The 17,741-nt window shown below is 42.4% G+C and overlaps 1 protein-coding gene, 1 long non-coding RNA gene and 1 other non-coding gene across 3 annotated transcripts in view; all 3 read right to left on the bottom strand.

Moving 5' to 3' along the window:
• The window catches only part of LOC111741243, a 10,666-nt gene extending 4,157 nt beyond the window's left edge, over positions 1-6,509 (bottom strand). The window contains exons 1-2 of the long non-coding RNA XR_002780933.1: positions 6,321-6,509; positions 1,555-1,872 (exon numbers count right to left, since the gene is read on the bottom strand). This is a non-coding gene — a long non-coding RNA (uncharacterized LOC111741243). The remainder of the gene's footprint in view (positions 1-1,554; positions 1,873-6,320) is intronic.
• An 879-nt stretch (positions 6,510-7,388) lies between these two features.
• On the bottom strand, positions 7,389-7,460 carry LOC111741256. Its single transcript, XR_002780945.1, has one exon. It is a non-coding gene; the product is annotated as a small nucleolar RNA SNORD113/SNORD114 family (small nucleolar RNA).
• Positions 7,461-10,616: 3,156 nt separating this feature from the next.
• Positions 10,617-13,803, bottom strand: LSM5 (LSM5 homolog, U6 small nuclear RNA and mRNA degradation associated). Its single transcript, XM_011362466.2, has 5 exons — positions 13,657-13,803; positions 12,381-12,476; positions 12,060-12,087; positions 11,266-11,338; positions 10,617-10,877 (listed from the first exon to the last, which is right to left on the bottom strand). The coding sequence occupies exons 1-5, from the start codon at positions 13,700-13,702 to the stop codon at positions 10,845-10,847; spliced, it is 276 nt and encodes a 91-aa protein (XP_011360768.1). The 5' UTR covers positions 13,703-13,803; the 3' UTR covers positions 10,617-10,844.
• Between the last annotated feature and the right edge of the window lie 3,938 nt (positions 13,804-17,741).

The following is a 17,741-nucleotide window of genomic DNA, read 5'->3' on the forward strand; positions in this document are numbered from 1 at the left end:
GAACGATTACATCTCACAGCGTCAGCTACTGGAGAAGGACTGAACTCAAGGCCTCTCTGGTCTCAAGTCAAAAACCTTTGGGGGAGCATTTGAGAGCTTTCTTCCCAGCATGTCATCAGCTTGGTTCAGATAAACTCAGATAAACTCTCATTAAAAAAGTCTTTGGAAAGTGCCTCATGGGAGGAGCTTGGGTCAGATGCCAATCTCTGAACGAATAACTGGAGCCAGGGGTTGGGAGTCACTCTGCACTAACACAGCAACTTCTGGGCTGACTGGGAGGATGGAGGAAGAGGCAGTTCCTGGAAAAGGGGTCCTGGGAGGACGATCCTAAGTGTCCCCTGCGATGGTTATGCTCAGCTGCATAACGAACTGCAGAGAGTTCTCATTCTACGGGAAGGGAGCCTTCATTTGCAAAACTATTTCTTAAAAATAACCCCACCAGGTGTTATTATAGATAATAAGTGGACTCTGACAACTGCAATCAGATTAGCAGGACAAAAGAAAGTGCCTTCTTTCTCTCTGGGTGAGAGACACCCTTGGCTTGGAAAGGAGAATTAGAGACACTGTTATTTTCCACTGTCTTGGGGGTTGAATCCTTCCCCTTCCAGATACACAAAAAACGGCAGTTGTGAAGTAGAGCAGGAGTTCGTAAGAAAGGAAGAAGAGATACTGGGCCGGGGTGGAGAAGCAAGGCCTACCTCTCAGAAGGCCATAGGGCTATGAGTTTCTCTCTTGGTTGGAGTTCCCCCAGCAGATCCTGAAAATAACCGGGGTACAAGTACTTCCGAGGTCGACCCAGGAAACAAGTGAGGGAGCAGAGAAGTATGTTCCAGGGTGTGAGGTAGGATGTGTTAGTGGTTGCTCTGCTGCTGTGGACGACTGCGGCCCCTCCGAGAGGCTGAGTAGGACACACCTCAGAATCGCCCCACCAACGAGCAAGATGGCTGGGATTTTTACCCAGCGCCTTCTGTCTCCATTCGTTGAGAGTCGCTCCTGGGGTCCTAACTCCCCAGCACTTCAAGCATCGCATACTCACCGGGCCAGAGAAAACCTTTAAATAGAACCATGTGCTTGAGGTAGGAGGCCATTGGTGTGATATGGAATCTGTCCACTCAAGTTACGGGTGACCTCCAGGGTGGGCCAAGGGGATACTGCAGGAGGCACTGAGAGCACCTGCTCTAGTTCCCAGAACCCAGACCTTCAGGAGGGATTGATGTGGAACAAGCCATAGAACAGAATCTACACATGTGCCTCCCACCAGGGCTGGGCAGTGCCGCGATTCAGAGCTGCTTCAGTGGAGAGACTGCCTACAGGAGGAGCAAGTTTTAGAGAGTCCAGGTGACATCAGTGGCAGTGTTTTCCTGCCTGGGGAGTGTGTGGCACAAAAGTAGATAATTTTAGCAGGTTCGCCGGCAGCTGATTCCCCCAGTGAGCCTCTGGAGAAGACTCCTCTTTCCCGCGCCAGAGCAGCAGAGCTGGGGTTATTCTTTCATCCCGGGAAGATGCAGATTCACATATAAAACCCTTTGCTCCGCCCCAAAAGCTCTTACCCACCAGCGATCACATCTTGGTTTCATGCTACAGCACTGGACACCAATTCCATTGATTCATTGCCATTTAATGGGCGTCCACATCTATGACTTTCTGGTCCTGTGAAAAAGCATCAACCGTACAAATATGAATAAACAACTTCGAGTGATGAAGGATTTGCGGTTTTTGTGAGTATTGAATTAGACAATGAATATGCAGATGTGACATTGTGTCTGCACATACAGGTGTACGGTCGACGCTGGTTTCCTTTTCGTTCCCTTAATATTCTCCAAAACACTTTTGTGGGAATTGTCTGGTTGATTTCTCAGGGCCTCCTCGGATCTAATTTGCAGCGAGACAGAATAAAAGCACATAAGTAAGTCCAGGAAGCCTGCAAGTAGGAAGAGGCAGGCACTGGCCTCTTCTGCACTTGAAATTGCAGTTAGGCCGTGGAGCAGCACACGGTGAAGGCCACGGCTTTGGAGCCTGGGCTGAAATTTCTGACTCTGCCATACCCCAGCCCAGACCTTATGCATGCCTGACTCTCTGCCTCAGTTTCTTCATCTGTACAAGGGGGTGTGATGGTTAGTTTTGTGTCAACTTGGCAAGGCTATAGTACCCAGTTATTTAATGAAATGCTGATCTAGGCATCGCTGTGAAGATATTGTGAAGTTGTGGTTAATAGCTACAATCAGGTGACTTTCAACAAGGGCGATAATGCTGGCGGGTTTCATCCAATCAGTGGAAAGTCTTTAAGACCGTCAACTAAGGTTTCCCAGACAAAGAGGAAATTCTGCCTCCAGCAACACCTGCTCTTGCTGAAACCCACTGGCTTGCCCTATGGACTTTGGACTCACCAACCCCCATAGTGGTATAAATTAATTCCTTGAAATAGAGAGATGATAGGTAGGTAGACATATCCATACACATCTCCTATTGGTTCAGTTTCTCTGGAGAATCCTAACTTGATACAGGGGACAATAACCCACGCCACCTCACTGAGTTGTGAGGAGGAGCATGGTTGGACCAGTGCCTGACACAAGGGAAGGGGCACACTAAATGTTACCTACTCAAGACCACTCAGCTGGTGGCGACGAGGTAGGCCAAGTCCCCAAGCACAGGGCTTTTACACCACACCTCACATTTCGTCTGCCTACTACACAGAGTTATGCCAATCTGTCCTGCCCTTCAGAGCTAGAGTGAGAATGTGAAGACACATTTCTCGCCATCCTGGTCATCCACTTTATCAACTGATTCACAAAATGGCTGGTCCCACCGCCTGGGCCATGGAGATCCCGACCAGAATCTGACCGTCTCACACCTTCCTAAGGGCCTTGGGTTTTTAAGGAGGTTCCTTCAGATTCCCCTCAAAGCTACAACCTGGGTTTGCGCTTTAAGCCACAGGTGGGGAGTTCACTTTCCTAGCAGGTGTCATTGGCCCAAGACAAATAATCAGAATCATAAAGGTAAAAAGCAATCCATTAAGGATTTGGGTTATTTTAAGAATGGAAATATTTTTAACTTTATATTTTGGTTGTATCATAGCCAAAGAAAAGAGACTGGGAAATGGTAAAAGGGGGCCCAAGAAAGAAATTAAATTTGGGAATTTGCCAAAAACAAATACTGTTTGTTTGGCCTGGAAAAGAAAATGTAAAGGAGTTGGTAAAGTTAATGCCAGACGAGCTTTGCTCACACGCGCAGCCTTTCCCAGCTTCTGAGAACCACCCACATCCACCTGAACCAACTGAAAACAGTTCTCTCCCAGCAAAGCTGTTGCAAGTTTTGCTTGGGAAAATCCTGGCTTTTCTTCAACCTACTCTGAGTCTAGGCCCAATGCAGTCTCTAGTCTAGGCAAAAGGAGTTCACACATGGTCTAATCTAGCTCACTAGGATGCCTGCCGTATTTTGCATTATGTCTTGGTTTGGTTTAACCAAATGGCTTCAGTAAGGTAGTTTACTTCTCGCTCATGCAAATGGCCAACTAGGACGGCAGCTCCACAATTGCCAGGAACTACTTCTTATCACCCCATATGCCATCTCTTACTCCATCACTTCATTCACACCCCATTGGCCAGAATCTCATGCATGATTCCTACGTGACCCCACTTTGCTGAAAGGGAGACTGAGACATGTAGTCTTTAGCCAGGCAACCATGTAAAGAGATTGAAAGATGGGGGACAACTAGCAGTTTCCACTACCATGTCCAAGAATAAAAGGTATTTATTAACCTCTATGCATATATTTCTCCTGGATACCACTCAGAAAGAGGTGGCAAAAATCAGGTTTCCAGGGTCTCCTGCAAAAACATAACCTTACTGTCACTTCTGTTGGTGTTCTTTATGCGGGGCTTTCTGCTGACACGAGCACGTGGGTCTGCATCTCGCTCTCACCTCCATCAGCGGCGAGCTTGAGCGAAAATGAAGAAATACAGAGGAGAGCGGACCGAGGCACAGAGAGACTGCGTCTGCTGACAGCATTAGAACCCACGGGTCCAGCCGAGCCGGAATGTTAAATTATGTGAAACAACAAATGTCCCTTTTTATTCTTAAAGACAACAACGAAACACTCACTGCTCTGATCTTTATCATTGTAACATGCAGCCCGCACCACTGAGGCCCGAGGGGCGGGGCGGCGGCGGGGGCGGTGGCCAGGCACTCGGGCCACTGTGGTTTCCAGCAGGGAGGGAGGAGACTGACCCGTGGGCTGCCCACTGCGCAGCCGGCACGGTGGGTGCTTTCAGATCTTACATACTTCATATATATTACCTTTTCTATATCTTCTATGTGATATAATGTACATTTATCATACATTTTATTCTCATGTAACTCCGAAGTACGCATCATCATTCCCACTTAAGGAAGGGCGCTAAGACTTACTTCTCCAAGGTCACGCACTGAGAAGTGACAGATCAGGTAGGAGAAGCCAGGTTCACCCCACTGCCATGCTCCTTTTAAATTCCTTCCTGGGCCCTCTTGCCTTCCAGCTCCTGTCCCAACTAACACCGCCCCTTCCTCTTTGCCCTTTGGCTGCAAGGTGCCAGGGGCCAAGGCAGATGATGCATCGCTCCTTGCAGTGCTCACCTGTACGGGAAAGACCGCGCTTTGACGGCGCTTTGGAAATAAACCGGGAAAGCATTAATTCTAGGTCACCCATGGGGGAGTGCAGGGGCTCAAAAGCACAAGCGATTTCAATCAGCTTCTGAAGCAGAAGGGGGGAATTTTACCCAGGGAAGCAATCATCACCACCTGGTCATGAATGCAGCGGTACAGCGGGGAGCTCTGAACCAGGTCCCAGGGACGTAAGCACTGGTTCCAGCTCAGCCCAAGTCTCTCAGGCGAGTCAGGGCCCCTCTCTGGACCTAGGGGTCCCCATCTCTAAAGAGCAGGACTGGGCCTAGACGTGTTGGAAACTCCTTTCCAACCCATCACACCTTGGATCCCATGACCTGAGACGCCACAGATCTCAGTGCAAGCCCGTGTCATCCTCAAGCACCAGCTACTAGGCCAGCTGGAGGCCAGGCTTCGTTGGGTAAGGTCCTCACCTCTCGGGAGCTCATTATTTATTTTCTAAATAAATGTCAGGTAGAAGAAACTAGGTGTCAGTAGGGGATCGTTGGTGGTTCCAATCACTATGGAAAGTTCCTTAAGCTTCTGCAATCTCCACCTGAGGTGAAGGGAACCCCCAATCTGGATCTAGGAAAAAACCTGGGCCCAACTGCCCCACTGAGCATGGCACTTGTTCCCCAGCCTTTTCTCATCTTCTCTCTGGCACAGACTGCCTCTTGCCCGACTCAGTTTTATCCACTAATTAAAGGTCACACTTTCAGATGCAATCACTGAGAGATGCTCTCCAGGCGATGCAGAGGGAAAAATAAGGTCCTTCCCATTTCTGACTGCCCTCTGAGAAGTGACCTCACCAATGACAAATAACAGGGTTGCTATGAGGAAGTGTTAATGGGGCCCCTGGTCCAAAGGCAGCAATTATGAGACAAGATAGCTTCCTACTCTACTGTCGCCATTTAATTCAACAAATATCATTTGAGCCCCTCTGCTCTGTGACAGAAGATTCGAAGATGACTAGGGGCTCAGTCCTTGGGGGAAATGTTATCAACTGTCCAAGCTAAGAGGGAGCTGGAATTGTTGAAACAGATTTGCTGTAATGGAAGAACCATAAAAGTAAGTTGATATGGAGGCTCTTTAAATAGCAGTAATAACTACCACCATTTACTTATTGAGCACTTCCTGTGAGCAAAACTATACTGGGCACTTTATATTTATCATCTTTGTGAATTTTTACAATGCTGAGGTGGTTATTTTTCCCAATTTATAAATGAAAGAATTTAACCCAAAGACACGAAGTAGCCGTCTACACTCGCGTAACTAATAAATTGACCGGGATTAGAGTCTACATAAGTCTGATTCTAAGTGCATGTTTTCATTCACATTATAGACAATCTTTTACAACAGAAAAAGATTCCTCTTTTTCGAAAAGAAGTGTAAAATAGCAGATTCGACCCCTTACCTGCCCTTGTGGCGAGATGCGATAGTGAGTACAGCAGAGTGGAAAGCCAGGAAACTGAACTCAAATACAGGTTCAAAAGGAAACCTGTGCAGCTTGCCAGGTGAAATGTGAAACTGGCCCCAGGTATGGAGGGCAAGGACCCTCAGGCAGAGCCTCCAGATTGGTAAGTAGCAAGAGATCTTACTTAGGAGGCTTGTCTTGCGCGACCCAAAAATGAGAAGACCCGCACCCATCCATCCAAATCTTAAACGTGCGTATAGAGGTCCTACCTGGCTTCAGTCACATCATCCATCCAGATGGCTGGTCTCAACACCTTACTTTCAAGGCTACATCCTTGAAACGGTTCCCACTGTTCCTACTGTGGGCAGAACGTACGTTTCAAGGCCAGGGGGGTGGGCTGAGGAGCCTCCGACTGCTCGGGTCCAGCTTTCTGATCAACCAGTGGTCACCACCGTCCCTTGAACTCTTCTAACGAAGTTCGGAGGAAAACTATAAAGTCTTGGCTTTAGCAGCTAGCTGCCTGTTCCACAGCGCCCTCTGGTGACCAGCTAATGTCATACATGATTTCCTATTAAATTTAAGAATACAAAATCTAATAACCAAAGATTCAGCCAGGATTAAATAGATTAAGCCTGTTTTCTGGCCATTCTCTGCTCCAGCCTCATGCCCACTGACCTGCACACTCCTCGTGACTGGCGTAGACAAAACACAGTTTGGGGCATCAGGCTGACCTGAGATCAAGTGCCAGCTATACTACTTAGAGACATCAGTAAGTGGGACTCGCAGGCACCAGATCCTGCTGGAGCTCCCCGAATTTCTGCTTCTGACCTTCCCTGCTAACAGCCAGCACCCAATTTCACCTCTGCACTGAGTTAATCAACCACGCCGGCCAAACTCTTTAAGGTATTCAGATAATCACCTAATCACCATTAATCCTTGGTTTCTACATTTCATTCAGTATTTAGGGTTTTTTCCTTAGTGTATATAATTTTTATCTTAACAAAAGAAAAAGCTTAATCTGGAAGCTAACCCAGAACAATAAAATTCCTTAGCAGAATATTTACAATCTTAGTCAGAGTTGAGACCTTATTCCATCTACATCTTAATGGCCATCAGGGTTCTCGATGGTTATCAATAATATACTGTGCCTCACAACACATGGTCATAGTTGAACAATGCTTCACTCTGTTCTTTATACATTTATTAATATTTAACGGTTCTATTATTCCATTAATACCAAATCTATGTCTATAAAATCAACACAAGAATATCACCTTTGTGTATTCCTAACATCTCTCTGTAGAAAGTCCCAATAGAGAGACTAGTTATGTTCCACATCAGACCTGAGTGTCAAACACGTATTTTCATCATCCATGACTCGTATGCCACCAGTCTTCACCATTGGTCCATATTTGGGTCTCTTCTTTGTTCGTTTCCACATTTATATCGATTAAATCATTAATTCATTAATAATACATTATTCACAAAATTCAATAAGATCCTGTAATATCCCTAATATCACCTTATAGAATGAAAAAAATTTTTTAAGATATTCAGATGGTGATGCTGGTGTTAGTGGCAGGATGTCTCCTTTGAAACCAGAACTTTGCATGCCATTAACTGCTTAAGGATTTTTTTTTTAAGAAGGGAGCAGCTGTTCAAAACAGCATAAATGAAAAGTACTTTGAAGTCTCCATGACTGGCCAAGTATAAGCACTGAGAAGTGGTAGAAGGGTGGGGGATCCTGTAGGACTTCCTGGAGGAAGCAACACTTTAGAAGAAAACCAAATGAAGAGTTTAAAGACAAGAGTATTCCCACAGGGGCCAAACATGAGTAAATCCAAAAATCCAAAGAGAGGGAACAGTCAGCGTTACGAATTGTTTTACTAAGGCAAAACCTAGCTGTGGTTCACAAGGTCAACAGGTATCCCTCACGGTATCCTATTAAGGAATGTGGACTTCTGTTGTACTGAGGATGTTACTGAAAGGCTTGAAAGCCAGAGTATCCCATGACCACATTCTGCATTTTAGCTCACTAAATGCTCTAATGGCTGCGGAGGACAGACGTGCGGGGCTGAGACAGGCGGCAGTCAGGAAAACAGAGGTTACTGTACCGGTACAGCAGAGACTTGAGGCTTTTGGAGTCTTTGAGGAGACAAATAATTAGCATCTTTCTTTCACGATTGAGTTCTGAACCAAATGAAAAAAAAAAAGACAAAATGATAAACAGACAAGGGTCAAAATATTTTTATTACTGACAGACCCTAGGTGGATGATATAGCTTTTATCTGTGGATTATAGTTAACTTCTGAGTATGGAACTCCCAAATTATTCAGATGTACCCACAAAACCCCAGGCACTGCTGGACCACACCAGACTCCTCCATGTCTTCATGCAGGCCCCTATAAGGAGAGCATAACATATGCTCCCTGAAGGCAAGTCAACCCCAAGAGGAAAAAGGGGTTTTGGCAAACATGCTCAGTATCCCTCTTCTCATATTTAATCAGATAAGTCACTCCATGTCTTCTGGGGTGGAGGAAACAAAGGGACGAAAAGAGGCCAGGTGCATTATTACACTCATTAATCTTCCTCCATGTAGGGAAAAAAAAACACCGGAAGTGGAAAAGCAGCATTCCTCCCTTACTCTTCCCATCCTTCTTGTTCTTTTCACCCACTGGGCTTAACAGTTAAAGCCTTGGAGAACCAGAACACAGTCTATCATGAAGTCACTCTCAAATACCAACCATCATGAGGGGGAGCAGGGAAGAGGAAGGATGCCACCGGCAGCTATGGGTAGAAGCCAGGATGCTGCCGAACCTCCTACAATGCACAGGAGTGTCAACCTTAATTAGAACCCTTAATTAGAACAGTACCTGCTCTGAATGAATTGCAATATAAGACAGTGTAAGCAGATGGGATAATCACACCATTTTTATTACCGTTAAAGACTAGATTAAGAGATGTAGTTTATCGATAGACAAGTGAATTTCCTACTACTGAACCTCAGAAGTCAACTCAGTCACCTAGCCACAGACTAGGTAATCACAGGCCTAAGTGAGGTCAGGCTCCTCTAACGCTCACGGCCCATTGGAACTGAGAACACTGCTCCCTGCAGGCTACAACCTCCTGGGAGGAAAAAATTTCACGCTCAGCTTGGGTAGGACAGCGAGTAAAAAGGTGGAAGGAGGATGGTAAACATTTAACCTCCCTCCAAAAGGAAACAAACAACAGGAGAAAAGCATTCCCCCAAACAAAGGTCAGAAGCAGTGACTTGCGGCAACAGGCTCCCCAGAACCAGCTGTTAAACTCTTGGCAGCCTGAAATCAGCCACTGTAGGAGCATTTGCACCATGAAAATCAAAAACTACCACAGACCAGGGCTTTGTTTTTAGAAATTAAGTCGAGTCCTTTTTTCATGTGGAAACACTAAAATTGAAGGTGGATTCAAGATTTAAATGAAACAGAGAGAACACAAAGTAGCAAAAAATATATATAATCACAGCAAAAGTTTTTCTAATCCATGTGTACCATAGACAAAAACCAAAAAAGACCAACATATGACTACATAAAAATACATTATTTATGTCAAAAAAAAAAAAGTACCACTACCAGGCAAATTACAAACTGGGGGATTTACCTGCAAAATGTGACTAAGAGTAACCATTAAGAATTCTTACAGATTAGTAACAAGCCGAGCATCTCAATAATAAAAGTATCATATAAGCAATTCATAAAATACAAATGAGATCAAAATTAATTTTAAAAATTTTAAACATACCAGGTTTCGCCTATCACAACGGCAACGAGAGAAGCTAGAACATTGCCAATGGCGTTACGTACGTAAAGGGCACTGTTTAAAACTGCTGGCAATGGTGTACATTGGAACAAACTTTTTGTTGGTAACATGACAATATATGCCCTTTCACCTTACACATTTATGAATTTATTCTCAGAAAAATAAAAACGTATACACCGGCACCTATGGGTAGAAGACCTAGTTAGACTACAATGGCAACAAGAATAGGCTAAATAAGTTAGGGTAAATCTATTTAATGCAATACTATGCGCACGTTAATGTTGCTGACCTATCTGACATGGAAAAACGTTTATCATTTAAATTCAAAAAAAGTTTTAAATGGAAGCTATGAAACGGTATATTTAAGGTGAAAAAGTTTTTGTAAAAATAAAATATGTACTGAGTGAGAAAGTCTAAGAGGATATTCGGCAAAGTATATTTTTCTTTTTACTTATCTATACTTCTACAATGTGCATACACTATCTGTGCATTTTGCTTGTTTGTTTTCAATAGGAATTAATGAGTTCAGTAGAAAAATCCTCATTTCAGAGCATCACAGTTTGAACAGAACTGTGTAATTAATCATTTCAGGTTTTTTAAATGCACCTGTTGGAAATCAAAGTTTGTCATTTTGTTTGGAACAACGTTTGAGAATCGAATGGTCACGTGAATGAGGAAGCAAACAGGTATGAAATGACAAGAAAGCAATTGGCAAAATAACTACAAGCTCTGTTCCACTGACTACTGCAGTATAAGAAATAAAATGACAATTATCCAAAACATTTTTATTTTAATCTTCAAAGAACAAACTGTTCTTTTTTCCAAGATAATGATAATCAACTTACAAAAATGGCATTTACAATGCCTCTTCAAAGCATTCCCCTTTAACGGGAAACTTAGCTTCACAGAATCCAAACATTGAAAGGTTTAAAAAAAAAATTATATTTTGTTGTCATTAGAAGACAAAACAGAATCTAGCAAAAGTCAAGGGAATCCATTCACACTTCAGGCCCTTCTCCTCCAGGAACCAGCTGCAAAGGAAGAAAGAGTTTAATGACACCATCACGACATCACCTAAAAACGCCTGAGCGCGCCTCATCCACCAAAGCCACTTCTGCCTCTGCCCCTCTGCCCCTCTTACCCACTCCCGTTTTCTCCATGGCACCTGTTTACAATTCCGACATCGCTAATCATTACTTAGTGTCTCAATGATAATTTTCGTAAAATAAAAGATTAAAAAGCACAAGCAAACTTATCTTTAGGCCTAAGATAGCTCCGCTTTACAGCCGGGACCACTAGAGCGTCCCCTCCCATCCTGAGCACCGCTGGGCTGCGAACGTTTAACCAAGCTTAGCTCTGTAATCCCTGCCCCACAAAAATGGCCTAGCATCGAGACAAAACAGCTTTACTGTGTCTTACCATTGTTATATTATTTCCATTTAGCAAAATCTGGTCTAATTTAGTAATCCTTCTTCCTTCTGGTGTGATTTCACTGAATGAACAGATAAAAAAGAATCAGGATAAACAAATAATCAAAGCCAATGTTTTAATCTCTAAAAAAGGTTATTATTGTATATGAGTGAACATGAGGTCAGGCAATTACACCAACAGCTTTCAGAGGCAAAGATGATTCACTGGGTCATGAACATTCTTCCCCAAAAGCAACAGAGTGGCCTGATTGACCTAAAAGTCACATCCACTAGGGCTGAAACTTGCCAAGGAGATCAAATATGACATAAAATGTTTACATGCTCACTCTTTTTACTATTACTTACTACTGATTCCTATCCATTAAACCAATCTGTAATCAATTTAGTTCTGAAAACAGAGATACTGGTTGTGATTTTTGTAATTAATGAGCTATCATTTACATTTTATCTTATACATATATGCAAAGCAATGAATTTAAGAGCACTAAATGCTCTTACTATCAGTTCCTTGATTTGACTTGAGCCCTAAGATTCCTGGCTTTTTAAGTATCTTTTACTTTAAAGCTTTGTCTCTACTAATGTCCTAGCAACTTAGTAAATAATTACATTAAGGTAATAACCCTCTGATTCAATTTTACTAGCTTTGCCTCAATAGTTAAATTTCTATCTTTAAGGTAATTCCAACAGGCAATGTTTTCTCATTCATCATTTTACTGACTCAACAGTACTAAACTGCCTTAAAGATTCCTCGCCCCCAATTCTTTAATTTTCAACACTACTCACAACTCGGTGACATCTTCCAGTACCATATCTGAAATTCGATGTTAAGAAAATAAATATCAGGTTGAATTTACTCTGGCTTCTGCCTTTGTTCAGTTTTAATTGTAACATTTAACACAATGGCTCAAATTCAAAATGCCTGTGATTGGTTGAAACTTAATCTCCTTTAAGCACACACCCCACTTAAACTATTACCACAACTTCCTTGAGAATATCTTGATTTTTATTATAATAATCAGTAAGTACCAATTGTCTATAGTTCTTACTTCTGTTCTTAAATACTGTAGAAAAACCCATACCACCATCACCTTTATAAAAGGATACTGACAAAGTCATCAAATCCTAGAAGCGTGCCAACGATTTCCTTATCACTCTTCATTACAATGTGAATTCTTGATCCTATACACTTGTCCACAAGCTCTATGGGTAGGTTTTTTTTTAGAAGACAAAAAAAGGAGAGAGGGAAAAGATGATTTTACCCATTCATTACTTCAACAAATATTTGCGTGCCTATTGGCACTTATTACTTGCACATGGTGAAAGATAAACCAGAAAAAGTATTCGTTCAAAAACTTTATATCTTATATTACATATCTCTATTCAATCATTACATTAAAAGTTTTCCCTGTTCTCCACTTACTTCTCTTAAGTAGCAATTTCCGCGGTTGTGGTTTTATTTCAGGTTATCTGATTGACATACGAACCACTCCCCACCCCCAACCCCCAGGCTGGGCACTTGTCAACACATTTAAATCACGCCCATTGCCTTCAAGTAGCACACAAACCAGTGGAGGAGCTAGGATACTGGACAAATAAACATAACAAATAACGCTAAAACGGCTGAAGAGATGTTCAAGCTGCTATCTGTTAGAAGATAGACTTCTCAGGGTGTGGGAGGTAGTGACAAGAAGGGATCTCTGGGGAAGACAGGTATGCCTTGTCCTAATACTTCGTAGCTGAAGAGTGACTGAGTTAGTGGATGTAGCTGTGACTGAAAAATTTCCCTTCACTTGACAAACTTTTTGAAGGCTCAGTATATGCCGCTGTCCGTTGGGATACAGTGATAAGGAAAAAGAACCACAGTTTCTGCACTCAGAGCTTAGAGTCTGGGGGGCGGGTGGTGAGCAGATGCTCAACTTATTGAATGAATGAATGAATGAATGAATGAGAGAGCTCGTTTCCACATTCCTCTTTTAAGGTTCATTCCAGACCCCGGTGCTTCTGTCAGTAACAGGCCAGATATGTGACAGGGGACCTTAAACGCCAGGCGATTAAGGAATGAGAGCGCTACCCATTACTGTAGAGGCGAGCTCACAACGAAGAAGGCTGACGACGCATTCCCTAAGTGTGGGCCTTTTCCGGTGCCGGTGTGGTTTGCGGAGTCACAAATCCCTCCCCTAAAGGACCCTACAACAATGTAAAGAGACACGGGCGGCCTTGGCCCGCAGAGACCTGGAGCCTCGAGGCAAGCCGCGGAGGGGACAGCAGCTGGTCCCATACGTTTTCCTGACACTCGGCCGGGAGCTGCCTCGGCCGCAGCCCTCGGCCCCCAACCCTGAGCTTCAGCTCCCGACTCCTCTTCCCACAGGACAACGGTTACCTAGAGGAAGCAGCTGCGACGGGTTAGTGGTAGCGTTGGCCGCCATGGCTGCACCGGAAGTGGCCTGCGTCCATCGACGTTCGAACGGCGTTTGAAAGAGCGCGCTTCCGCTCCCCCCCCAACCCGCCGCAGGCCGGGCAGGCTCGACCAATCGGAGGCCGAGCGTGCGATCGGGCTGCTGCTCGCGCATCGCGCGCGGTCCCTTCCTTTCCCCGCAGTGAGATTCCGGGAAATTTTTCTGGCCACTGAACATTCAGCGGGCTGGGTAGGTACCCATAGTCCCTTCCAAGTATCCGACAGACGTTAAAGGTATCCTGCCTTGTGAATAAATTTCTCTTCTAACCTGGCAGACGTTGCAAAATACGGAGAACTTTGAGTCCTCCTATTTTTCTCTATACACTTGCGTCTCTTGTCAAGCCAGGATATTTCTTCAGACCACTATGAATCGATTTGTTTTTCCCGCCACCGATTCACTGTGTTGCAATGTTCGTAAAAGCTATTCATTTTCTTAAGGAATCTACCGCTTATTTTAAAAGTCCAGTGGATTAGAAACCCACAACCAGCGTTTTTTGTAAGCTTTTCTAGGGTAGGGATTTAAATGTTTTCTTTTTATATTCTACGGTATTTAATTCATTGTTCTTAATCTTATATCTAGGAATCTGATTTTTTGGCTTTTTGTAGCCACTGTTTCTTAAACACATTGTCTAACGGGCCACCACCAGATGTCACTCTATCTTAATGTCATCACGTTTTAAGAACCCTAATGCTTTTGTGCTTCTGTTTTGAATAAAAAGCAAACAAATTCTCTGCCTTAGTCTATTTTACATTTATACCCTAAGATCTTAAAGCTAAAACGTCTAAACAGAAGCCAGAAATAACCTCAGTCATACAACAAATGGTTGTAAAGCACCCATTATTCATTTATTGAACAAATAAATATTAGTTGTCACTATTTGTCCAGAATTTTGCTGAGTATGAAACAGTGTACAGAACAAAACTACAAGGTCTTCTGCCCTTGTAGGAGCATAAGATAAATGGAGAAAGACAGCTAATAAAGAAGTACAAGGCCCATGAAATCAAATATATAAAGCAAAAAGACCTCTTCTAGCTTCTGGAATCCTAGAGAAGTAGGTAGGAATTGACAGGAGTCTAGTCCTGGAGGATGAATAAGTATTGGATAGGCAGAAGAGGGGCAAGAGTGGCATTCCAAGTAGAGAGAACACCGTGTGCAATTGGCATGTGTCCACCTCCCAACATCTCTGGCTGCACTTTAAGTCTTACATACTTCTTCTAAGTCTGGCTTCCCTTCCCAAATGTTTTCCCTCAACCTCAGTCCTTCATGAGTTTGCTTTATTGCACTATGGATGCCCTGCCCCTGAGAAATCCTGTTCATCTTTCAAGGCCTTGCTCAGTGGTGGCCACCTCTGTGAAGCTTCTCTGACTTACAGACTGGGTGGGCTCTCTCATCATCCTGCAACAATGTAAATTGCTCTCAGAATGCTCTCAATTTATTCTCTTATGATTATCTATCATAGGGGTTACTACCTCCCACAAAAAAATCTGAGTTCCTCAAAGTCAAGAATTTTGAGAAGCAGCATAGTGATTGAATCCATTAGTTCTGAAGTTAAATTACTTTGGTTCAAACTTCATCTCCACCACAGTTTCTTCTAGTTACTTGGCCTTGTGCAAGTTATTTAACCTTTCTAAATCTCAGTTTACCCACTGGAAAAAAATGAGAATAATAGTGTCTACTTATAGAATTGTCATGAAGGTTAAATAAGAAAATACATGAAAAGGGGTTAGTAGAGGACTGGCACAGAGTGCTTATTTATTAAATGTGAGCTATTATAGCTTATTTATTTCCTAATGCTTAGCATGATGCTTGGCTTAGAGTAGGTGCTACAAAAGCTCGCACTGCTAGCTAGTTTCACATTTATTTTTATAGCTAGACATAAGCCACTTTAAGGCAGTAATTTTTTTTTTAACTCACTGTACCTACCACACACAGTTCCAGGTGTACTGTACAGTCTAGTGAATGTTCTTTAAGTTGACTCTCACTATTTCATTCATACCTATCAATATCCTCCCTCATCTTCATAAGATTCTAAAGACTAATGCCAAATTTGTTTATGAACCCCTTTTCTTCTCCTGGTTTTTCTTTTCTATCTCTATTCGTGTTTTATTTCTACCACCCATAATGAGAGCAGGGACCAAATCTGGGTATTGTTGCCACCTGATAGAGTTAAAAATTCCAAAAAATTAGATTTAAGAAAGTCAATCCTTTGTTTTCCACTACAAGAACAAAATGAACACTAGCAGTTTTCAATACTATTAGTGAAAAATAAAATCTCTTTATATAGTAGTACTGTTATGGGAAAATCCTAAAAGCTCCAAAAGTCAGGCCAGCGAAAATCCAAGCAGTAACCCAGAGAGAAAGAGAACTCAGCTTTATTATACTGGCGGTCCCAGAAGAGCTAGTGCTCTGAAAATCTGGGCCCAGAGCTTAGGGGTAATTTCACTTTTAGACCCGCGTTGTTACAGTTGGCATGGGCTGATTCACAGACCCCTGAAATTGCTATGGGCTACAAGCAGTTACAGAGCATGGGATTTTCTCACAAGCACTAAAGCAATACATCTTTTCTAGCACCAAAGCAATACATCTTAAAGGGAGGGGACATATCTGTCTAAACACTAAAAGCAATATATCTTAAGGGGAGGGTGAGTTCTCAGTTGACCCTGAGATCTTTGGCCTATGCCAGCAAGCATGTTTAGAGAAGCAGAACAAAGGACTGATTAGAAATACTGGCCATTTAAGTGGGGAATTCCTCTCCAGCACCTGCTTATCTGTGGTTTTGCTTTCTATGGTTTCAGTTACCCTTGGTCAACCACAGTCTGAAAATATTAAATGGAAAAATTCAGAAATAAATAATTCATAACGTTTAAATTGTGCACCATTCTGAGTAGTATGATGAAATCTCTCAACATCCCTTTGTCCAGTTTCTTCACACTATACATGTTCTCCACCCATTCGTTAGTCACTTAATAGCCATCTTGGTGATCAAATCGACTGTCTCAGAATCACAGTGCTTGTGTCCACATTATCCTTATTTTACTTAATAATGACCCCAACGTGAAAAAGTCATGATGCTGGCAATTCGGATATGCCAAAGAGAAGCTATACAGTGCTTCCTTTAAGTGAAGAGGTGAACATTCTCAATAAGGAAAACAAAAAGCATATATAAGGTTAAGTACTATCCAAGGTTTCCCATAGGGGTCTTGGAACTATTTCCTGCAATTAAGGGGGGATGACTGTACTCTGAAAAAGGAGATATAGTTCATTTACACAGTAGAGTTAATGGAGATTGCAGGAAGGGGGTGGTTTTATTTATCCTGTTGTTTTCTGAGGCATGATGCAAAAAGAAACGACAGGCCAATTCCGGAAGGAGAGTTCATTTTTAATGAACTTGAAAACATGTCATAGCTCAATGTCCCCAGAGTTTTTCTCCCTTTAGCTCTTACTTACAGAGCAGACATAAAATAGAATTTATCTTCATCATAAAATACACGTAACTAGAAGAGCCTCTTCGATGTATCATAGGTTCATAAAAGCATTTCCTATTTTTCCCTAGAGATAAAGATCATAAAAATACAAGCAAAAGTTTTTTCAGAATAATGTTCAGAAAGTATTCGATTGTCTCAAATTGTTAATTCTGATCTTGATAATCTCCTTCCAACACTTTTTTAATAAAAATTTCTATTTTTTCTCAAGATATTTGTTCTTATAGACAATATCTTGTTAATGAATTTATTATATTAATACAACTCATAAAAAACTAACTTAAAAGTTGTTATTCTAAATTGTTATATGTACCAGTCTATATATTTAGAGATGGAAAAAAATCCGGAAATTTCTTGCTTACTTTCTCTCCCAAATTTTCCAAGTAACATATCTTCTTTGTTTGTAGCATTATTTTAAATGATATATTTTTAAAACATTTAAGCAACATAATAGTTATGAATAACTGATTTAATCTTGAGTGTCAGCTCTAGGATGCAAAGTGATACAGATTTTTATAAAGCCCTCA

The sequence above is a fragment of the Pteropus vampyrus genome, unplaced genomic scaffold, assembly GCF_000151845.1.
Source record: "Pteropus vampyrus isolate Shadow unplaced genomic scaffold, Pvam_2.0 Scaffold75, whole genome shotgun sequence".
Taxonomy (NCBI): Eukaryota; Metazoa; Chordata; class Mammalia; order Chiroptera; family Pteropodidae; genus Pteropus; species Pteropus vampyrus.

Bases quoted from the DNA above. Each gene is read 5' to 3' on its own strand.
- LSM5 (XM_011362466.2), bottom strand. From the start codon at position 13,702: ATGGCGGCCAACGCTACCACTAACCCGTCGCAGCTGCTTCCTCTAG. The intron at 11,339-12,059 runs GTGAGTAGTGTT...CTGTTCATTCAG, and splicing joins CTGGAAGATGTCACCGAGTT to TGAAATCACACCAGAAGGAA. The intron at 10,878-11,265 runs GTAAGACACAGT...CTTCCTTTGCAG, and splicing joins ATGGAAATAATATAACAATG to CTGGTTCCTGGAGGAGAAGG.